Source organism: Meriones unguiculatus, chromosome 1 (genome assembly GCF_030254825.1).
Source record: "Meriones unguiculatus strain TT.TT164.6M chromosome 1, Bangor_MerUng_6.1, whole genome shotgun sequence".
Classification (NCBI taxonomy): domain Eukaryota; kingdom Metazoa; phylum Chordata; class Mammalia; order Rodentia; family Muridae; genus Meriones; species Meriones unguiculatus.
In genome coordinates this window covers 143,232,126-143,241,222 of record NC_083349.1, presented here as the reverse complement: position 1 = coordinate 143,241,222, position 9,097 = coordinate 143,232,126, and the positions used below count along the sequence as shown (strand labels likewise).

At 45.2% G+C, this 9,097-nt stretch overlaps 1 protein-coding gene across 2 annotated transcripts; it reads right to left on the bottom strand.

Moving 5' to 3' along the window:
- Positions 1-765: 765 nt before the first annotated feature.
- Positions 766-8,620, bottom strand: LOC132651465 (protein S100-A13-like). 2 transcript variants are annotated; one of them, XM_060376762.1, is made up of 3 exons: positions 8,500-8,620; positions 7,549-7,745; positions 766-1,022 (listed from the first exon to the last, which is right to left on the bottom strand). In XM_060376762.1, the coding sequence occupies exons 2-3, from the start codon at positions 7,699-7,701 to the stop codon at positions 879-881; spliced, it is 297 nt and encodes a 98-aa protein (XP_060232745.1). In that variant the 5' UTR covers positions 7,702-7,745; positions 8,500-8,620; the 3' UTR covers positions 766-878. The 2 variants fall into 2 exon arrangements, with proteins under 2 accessions (XP_060232745.1, XP_060232691.1); XM_060376708.1 differs by lacking the exon at positions 8,500-8,620 and adding an exon at positions 7,862-8,009.
- Between the last annotated feature and the right edge of the window lie 477 nt (positions 8,621-9,097).

Sequence of the window (9,097 nt, the reverse complement as noted above, 5' to 3'; positions counted from 1 at the left end):
TCAGGCACACATTCAGGCAGAACAATATATATATATATCATAAATAAATACAAAAAAAAAAAAGGAGGAAAGAAAGAAACAAAGAAAGAAAAGGAGGAAAGAAAGAAAGAAGAGGAGGAAAGAAAGAAAAAAGAAAGAAGAAAAGAAAAAGAAAGGAAAGAAAAAAGAGAAGGAAAGTAAGAGAAAGAAAGAGAGAGAAAGAAAGAGAAGAAAAAAGAGAAAGAAAGAAAGAGAAAGAAAGAAAGAAAGACCAAAAAGAGAACTTGGTGTGTGGCTGCTCCCAATTGCCTGACTTTTACAAGATCATACGTTAATCCTCAACACTGTAAAAATTAATTTCATTGATGAACCTCGACAGCTGTGACAGGTAGCTAGGTTATACAGGTGAGGCATTTAGCACGTTTGTTATCGTTACCAGCCAAAGGACACATTCCAGGAGTTATAGGGGGAAACGGGAAACTGGAGACATGGAGCTGAGCCCCAGCAGCCTCTCTTGCCTCCAAGCTCTGTATTCTTCACGCATCAACTGTATTTATTGAGCACCGACTTAGTGAAAGATCTATTGCTGTGCCACACATTCTCAAGGACATGTTCTGTCCTCAACAACAGAAGGACAAAAAAAAAATCTCATAATACTAGATGGTATAGATATCTGAAGATGAACCACATTCCTTGTCTTCAAAATGTCCATAATGTTCATGTTTTCAACTCAGGTAAAGGCAGAGCTTTCTCATCCCTGGATCTCAAGAAAAGAAGTCAGGGTAGTGTATGAAAATAAAGCATCTGTGTTTCAAGGAGGAAGATTTATTTGGAGGGAGGGGAGTTTGGCCTGGTCCAGCCCAGCATACCCTGCTGACCCCCATCCCAACAAGCAGGCTTTACTTCTTCAGGAACTCCAGGACCTTCTCCTCCCACATTGGCTTTGCCAATTCCCCGATCAGCCTCCAGTACTCATTGAAATTGAGCTCCGAGTCCTGGTTCACATCCAAGCTCTTCATCTTCTCATCTAGAGTGCCCACATCCTAAGAGGTAAAAGGGAAGGATTAGAACTACGGCTCTTGAGGCAGGGAGAGAGGAAAGGAACTGTCAGGGGTCTTCCCTCAGAAGCGCTGACTCCCGCCCCTGGTCTGAAGGATGAGGCTATGTCCCACTGCCTGGAAGTCCCATATCCAAAGGACAGCAGCATACACTGTGGCTGAGGGTGAACTACCGTCCTCCTTCACAAGGCACTACAGTCCCTGCTGCTCAGCTGCAGCATCCTAACCTCTTCTCAATTTAGTCACCAGCCGGCAGGTCAGGAGAACAGTAAAAGTACCAGGTTATCTGGTTCTCTAGGGCGCTCTTGACAGAGTGTCTCATGGCTGTGAAACCAATGGATTCTGGAAGCCTGCCTCCATGATGAAAGGATTTGTTGCCAGATAAACAATCACAACATAAACATCATTGCTGAACAGTTGGTGGGTGTCAGATGACAGGACACCTCACAGGCACCTGACTCTCAACACTGGGGGATCTGTGGGGAGGCTGTTTTGTTTCTTAAATGTCCTCATTTTATTTCATATGTATGAGCATATTGCCAACATGTGGTATGTACATGCACCACATCCATGCCTGGTGCCACAGAGATCAGAGAGGATGGTATCTGGACAGGATTTAGAGGTGGTTGTGAGCTGCCGTATAGGCGCTGGAAACTGAACCTGGATCCTTTGCAAGAGCACTGTGCATAATCACTAAGCCATCTCTCCAGCCCCCATGTGCCTCAACATTTGGACAAAGGCAAATCCTGCCAAACAGATCTCTGGGTGACATGAAGCAAATTCTTAGAAGGGTTTTCTTAGCACAATCATGAGCTCAGTCTTTGGACAATACTTCCTCAACCAGCAGAAGGGAAGAGTGGCAGGACAACCAACCACTCTTAGGTCCTTGATTCCAGTCATTGTGATATTACATTATGTTTTATATCATTTGATCCTCAAGATCCACTAGAATGACAGTGGCCCAAGGACCTTGTCCAACAATATACTTTCAGTGTCAAGTACACAGCTGAATTTGTTCACCAAGACACGAAAAGTCAGAGTAGGTCTTCAGTAAATAGAGGCTGAATAACAGACCAACAATCCAACAGGAAAGGCATAACAAGTCTGCCTCACAGTTGAGATTTAAACCTCGGGAGACCAGGGACTGGTGCTAAGCACAGACAACCAGAACAGCTAGAACCTGTACTGGAGTCTAGGCTTCTTTTTCTCTTTTGATTATTTTATTTTATCCTATGTGTATGGATATTTTGCACCATGTATGGGCCTGGTGCCTGTGGAAGCCAAAAGAGAGTGAAGATTCCCTCAAACTGGCATATAGACAGTGATGAGCCATCATGGAGCAACAGAACTAAATCCTGGTCTTCTGGAAGGACAGCTGGTGCTCTTAACCATTAAGCCAAGGTTCTCGAAACCAGGGCTTCCATTCTCGGCTACTGCTCTGTATCTTTCTCCTCTGCCTGCACCCTGCACCCTCCACAAACAAACAAAAAAAACAAACAATAGTATTAGAAATGAGCTTGGCCTGGTAGTGCAGAACAGAAATCTTAACTACCTAAGAGACTGAAGCTGGAGGATCTGCCTCAAGGCCTACAGGGATATTTAATGAAAGTCTGTTGCAAAATTTTTAAAAAGGCTAAGGATATGACTCAGCCCTGGACAGCCTAACACGAATGAGGCACTGGCTTCAATCTCTAATACCATACACACAAAACTATAATTAATATGTAAAATTGGTATAGTGTTGACTCCCCTTTTCTGTGTGGAAGGAGAGAAGGGAAGGGAGAGACTAGAAGAAGAGGAGAGGGGGCACCCTTAGGATATAAAGTAAATAAACTAAAATTTAAAACATTTTTTAAAAATCTAATTAAGTAATTGATTTTTTAAAATGCAAGTTCTGCTTGCAAAAATAAATGTGTGAACCTGGCCAGTAAAATTCTGAAAAATAAGAATTTAAGTAAATCCAAATGGGTTGTGATGCTCTTATATTCACAGCACTTAGGAGGCTGAAGCAGGAAGAGAGCTGTGAGTTGGAGGTCAGCCTGTTTTTCACTGTGAAAATGCACAGTAATGGACAGCAGTGAAGTGTGTAAAGAAAAAAATATTTTAAGGGATGATATGGGAGATAGGAGAGATGGGAGATAGATGGTTCAAAAGTCCAGGACCGCGAGGGCTGCATAGAGAGAGCATGTTTAAAACACAGAGATGGAGAGAAAGAAAAAGAAAAAGATGTAAGTGTGGTGCACCATGACTCCCTGTACTCCCAGCACTTGGGAGGAAAAGGCAGGAAGATCTCAAGTTCAAGGCCAGCCTGGGACAAACAGGGAAGCGCTGTCTCAAAATAAATAAATAAATACACAAATAAATAAATAACCACAAAGGGGCTGGAGAGATGACACAGCAGTTTAAGAGCATTGCTGCTCTTCCAGAGGACCCAGGTTCAGTTCCCAGCACCCAAATGGCAGGTCACAACTGTCCATAACTCTTCTTCCAAGAATCTGACGTCTATTTCTTTTGTCCCCCACCAGCATGGCACAGACATGCATGCAGGCAAAACATCCATACATATCAAACAAAATAATAAATATTAAAAATAAATAAGCAGAAGCTTTCTGTGTGGGTGGCATTACAAAGGACATCTTGAACTTTCTGAGATCTGACTGACACCCTGAAAGAAGTTGTGGCAAGGGTGAGCTTCTCAAAGGGACACAGTTCAAGAAGAGCAAGGATTCTGTGTGCCCAGGGAAAGTGACCCCATGAGAGGCTACAATGGGCAGACTAAGCCTTTTTTCCTCAAAAAGATTAAACCTACCAAGAAGATTACTCTAAGTTTGAGTGTGTGAGCCAATTGCTGGATGCCGGCTCTTAACAGATACAAGCATTTTGAACTGGGGGTAGAAAAGAGAAAGGGCCAGGGGATGGATTCCTAAGCTGATTTTGTTATGAGTTCCAGCACAGGGTAAACTAATACAGATGATCCAGAAGAAGGAAATCCCGACAGTGTAGAGGAAAAAAGAAATCACTGCAGGAAAAGGTGTTCTAAGGAGGTGAGAGGGGAGGGATGCTGGTCTTAGAAGGATAACATCATCTGTGAGGACTGAAAGGAAGACACAGTAGATGCTGACCCAGTGGGTAGACCATATGGGGATGGGGGACACACATAAAACCTTCTTGATGGCTTACATTCTCAGTGAGTCAATTTCTCACTGACAGGGGAAGTGATGTGGAAAGAGGCATCTGAGGAAGGAAAAATGGTGACCTATTTCACAGGGAAATACACAACTCCAAAACATTGCCAAGGGTTCCTTGGGTTTTATGATTATAGATTTAGAGTGAAACAAGAAAACTAGCTTGTGCATGTCCCTCTGCATAGACTCAGCTCTCCGGTGCACATGTGAAAGAATCAGACTAACCGTGTAACCTATGTTTCTTTAATTGCCTTATAACTTACATTTTCAAGTGTTAGGCCCATGTTAATTAAAGCCCTTTAGTGCTTCCCCAGAGAACGGAGGAATGTCAAAGTTCCTGACACTGACCATTTGCAAGGGCAGAGATAAGGAAGAGAACAAGCAGAGATCTCTACTAGGTGGAGAGAAAATCACCGGCCAGCACCTGTGAGATAAACTTACTTTGGAAACTAGGCCAAATGGACCCAATCCTTCTCCTGAATAGCTCCTGATCTTTGATCCAAAGCCTGTAGCCCCCACTCCTCAGAAAAGACACGGGAGGAATTAATCACTCTCCCACTTTATAGCTCCCACTGCAGCTATATCTCATATGGCAGGATATTCCAAACTGACTTGATGATCAGATATTCCCCAGATATTTAAGACAGGGCTGACCGGACCTAAGGGAGCCCAGAACCAACCAATTATTTTAAAAGTTAAATACCTCATCCAATCCAGAATTGCCAAGACTGCAACCACTGAAAATTCCTGCACCTTGTCCTTTAAAAACCCAAAGCCTTTGTCTCCCAGTGCCACTCCTTGCTGACCAGCAGGGGTGACCCCATTTCACAATGGTTAAAATAAACCTCTTGCTATTTTCCATCGATGAGCTCTGTCTCCTGAATCTCTTCACCACTTCTGGAAATTAGGCTCATGCTGGACCTAACAGATGCAGGTGATAAATCTAGACAGAAATTTGGGAGTAGGCGGTCCCTGCCCGACAACAACACAGAGACAGAATCAGCAGGTTTGTAAGCAGGATTAGAATGATGTGTCTCAGAAGGCAAACTAAACAAGAAGATCCATGAGGAGATGAAGTTGATGGAAGGAAAGGAAAACAGAGCAGTCAAGAGACTGAAGGTCCTGGGGAAGCCAAGACACTTGTGTCTGAACCTGACTAACACCCAGGAGGCCAAAACAGGAGACTACAAAGACTTCAAGGCTACCTTAAACTACATTTTTGTTTTGTTTTGCTTTGTTTTGTTTTTTGAGGCAAAGTTTCTCTATGTAGTCTTGGCTGTCCTCCTACTCACTCTATAGACCAGGCTGGGCTTGAACTCAGAGATCTGTCTGCCTCCACCAGGATTAAAGGCATGAATGTGCTACCATACCCAGCAGGACTCAGCTTCAATTCCCACCACCCATATGACAGTTCACAACCACCTCTAAGTCCAATTCCACACAAGCTGATGTCCTCTACTGCATCCCATGGGCAACAAGCACACACATGAAGCACACAGACATGTACCATACAAAACACCCATACACATAAAGTGAAAATGGAAAACAAGATAATCTATAGTCATGTTGGGACTAGTGGCACACACCTGTAATCTCAGCCTTTGTGAACTATAATTAGGAGAAGCAGGAGTTTGAGGCCACCCTTACCTTCATGAGACAAGAAAGAAAAAAGAAAGAAAGAAAAAAAGAAAGAAAGAACGAAAGAAAGAAGAAAGGAAGGAAGGAAGGAAAAAATAAGAACGAAAGAGAAAGAAGAAAGAAAGTGTGAATGTAAGAAAGAAAAAAAAGAAAAGAAGAAAAGAAAAAAGAAAATCCAGGAGTTGGGTGGGGTATCACAGTCCCAGAATTTGAAAAGCTGGGGCAGGATAGGCCAGCCTGGACTACATAGCAGGTTCCAGGTCAGCCAGAACTATATAGTGAGAGCCTGTCTAAAAATAAAAAATAAAAAAATTCAGCCAGGCATGGTGGTACACACATTTAATCTCAACACTCAGGGAGACAGTTCATTTTATGAGTTTGAGGCAGGCTTGGTTTACACAGCCAAGGCTACACAAAAACACCCTATCTCAGGGAAAAAAAAAATCACACTCTTTTATGTTGTTTTTCAAAACAGGGATACTCTGTGTATCCCTGGCTGCCCTGAACTGGCTCTATAGACCAGGCTGGCCTCAAATTCAGAGATCTACCTGGCTCTGCTTCCTGAGTGCTAGGATTGAAGGTGTGCACCGCCACACCCAGCCATGTTCACAGGCTTGGATGTACCTGTGAATCTGCATAAATGAAGTCAAATAAACTGTTATCAAACTACGACAGCACACAAGCTCAGAGTCAGTGTTAGACTCCCCACTCACCTCTGTGGAAGGAGCCCCTTCCTAAGGGAGGGCTCACAGGGAGTGGATGGTAGTTACAGAGGATCCTCACAGACCCGGGAACACTGAGGGAGGAGCGCACTGTGAGTTTAGGGAGTGTTTGAGAAAGGGTCTCCCTAACCTGAATTCCAATTCCGGAATCCTCTGCCTCAGCCTCCTGAGTGCTGGGATTACAGGTGCACATGCAAGCACCACCATGCCTGACTTGTAGTTTTATTTTTGTTAAGCCTCTATGTAGTTCTTACTGTCGGTAAATCTCTAGGAATCTAGGTCCTGTGATATGTTGATAAAATGAGACCAGAGAGACACAGGCATGTTGGGCCTGATAAGGCCTGTTGCATCTCCCTGAGCCTGGCTCGAGTTTGGAGACCTGTCTTTAGCTTCTGATTTAAGAGGTGCCACTTCCGGGCAAAAGTGATTCAGCATATCTGACTTAAAATCAACCCTGCCTGGTAACTGTTACATGGAGTTTTGGCACTGGCCCACCTCTCCTTGCACTACCTAACCTTGCCCTCTAGCTCATCTTACCTCACTTCCTTAATTCTGCCTCCAGACCCAAACCTAAAAAAGGACCATTTTATTCAATAAACCGAGTTCCTGCTTTGACAGATCTCCCGGCTGAGTGCTGGTTTATTTCCTGGGGCATCCAGGAAGGTCGGGGCCATCGACACTCACCATCCTGATCAGCCACGGAGGGCGTCCAGCTGGACTGGCCACCCTCCTCTCAGCTCCACCTGCCTGATGTTCACCCTGCACAGGGAGACTCAAGTTCTCCACAGCATGGTTTGACACAAGCACGCAGCCCAATAATCACACATTCCTGTTTGCACCAAACAGCAATTTTGCTCATCTACTTTTACACACACTTACCTGAGTTGAGGAAACACAGACCTACCTACACCTGCAGTCATTGCCTGGCATACATAGAAAATCTCAGTCCTAGAGACCTCTACCAACCTTGAGAAAATGAGGCAGCTGCTGGGTGACCATTTTCTTAAATGCATTGAAGCTTAGGGAGACAGCTGATTCTTCCTGCACTGCATAAATGTTAAACATGTTGATTGAGGTCCTGAGGGCCGCCTCCAGTTGAGTCAGGGTCTCTGCTGCCATCAGTACGCCAAAGAAGGAGCTGATGTCCTCACAGACTGACCTGCCTGGGAAGAGACAGGCCAGGATAGTCACAGATCCAAGAACCGGTGAAGTGGCTTCCTGAAAGAGTCAACATGGGAGAGATCAAAGGGTCCAGGAAAGACAACAGAATGTCACTTACAAAAATCCTTTTTCTCTGACTCTCCTGTCTGAGTGTCTGTCTCTGGGATATCTCTGTAGTGGTCTCTCCCAGTGCTGCAAGGGTTTTTTTTATACTTCTCTGAGTGTGGTGACATCGCCTGTGGGGCCTCTACTCCAATGGCCCTTTCTTTCTGCCACTCCCTTTCTTAGGGTCAGGAGACTGCTTGTCTCCAATGGCTGTTTATGTTGCATCCCCACCCTCCCACATACTGGCTACTGTTCCTAGGAGAGAAGCCTAGGGTTGGCAAAACTCAACTGAGCTCAGTGTCAATCTGGCCAGACCAATCGTCAGTCCCACACCCTACTTCTGCTAATGGGGTCATAGGATACTCAGTGCAAGAACCTACCCATCTTCCCCACTTATGCCTGTGGTTGACAAGGTTCTAGAAAATGACTCTTCAGATTCCTCAAGCCCTCAGCCAGGGCCCTTGGGCATCCAGTGAGGGAGGAAGCCTGCCTACTCATCCCTCTCATTCTGTCCTCCCACCCACAAGGACCACTGCCAGCTCTCCTAAAACTACTTCCTGAATCTCTGCCTGAATCTGCTTACAAGCGAGAACCCCAGAGTCGATAAAGAAGGTCCCCAGGCTCTCTGCTACATCAGGGAGAGGAACTCACCGGACCAGGGAAATAGGATGCAGCTAGCAGAGCTGGAGCCTCTGGACTGAAGTTTTATAAAGCTCCCGGGAAGGAGAGAGCCACTCCCAAGTCAAAGTGTTGAGGTTCGGTATCCTCTGATTCGGGAGACATGGAACAGAACGGCCCTGCTGTCACTAGAGGTCTGAAAACAGTGCTATGCGACCTGGACAGAGCCTGCTAAGGAGGGACCATTGCGTCCCATCCCTCCCAATATGGGGAGTACTCAGCAGTCTGTGTCAAGAGGGGCTGCTTCTGCTATTTGTAAAAATAAATAAAACAAACACTTGAGGAGGTCAACTCGGGAAATTCCATCTGAGAAACCAGACCCAGCAAAACACCCTACAGTCCAAGGACACTCAGAAAGCCCAGGATGAGGTCCCCATAGTGGAACCCTGATTGAAGTCCCTAGCTGAGTTCCAACACAAGACAGAATCCCCAACGGAGAAGTTCCAGGGCAGAATTCTTCCCTTCCACTGTTAGGCCAGCAGGAAATCACTCTTCTTAGGACTTCTCTTCCCACCTCCTTTCCGCTAGGCTCAGGGAGGGGGTGCAACAAAGAATGGAAAGAAAGACAGGG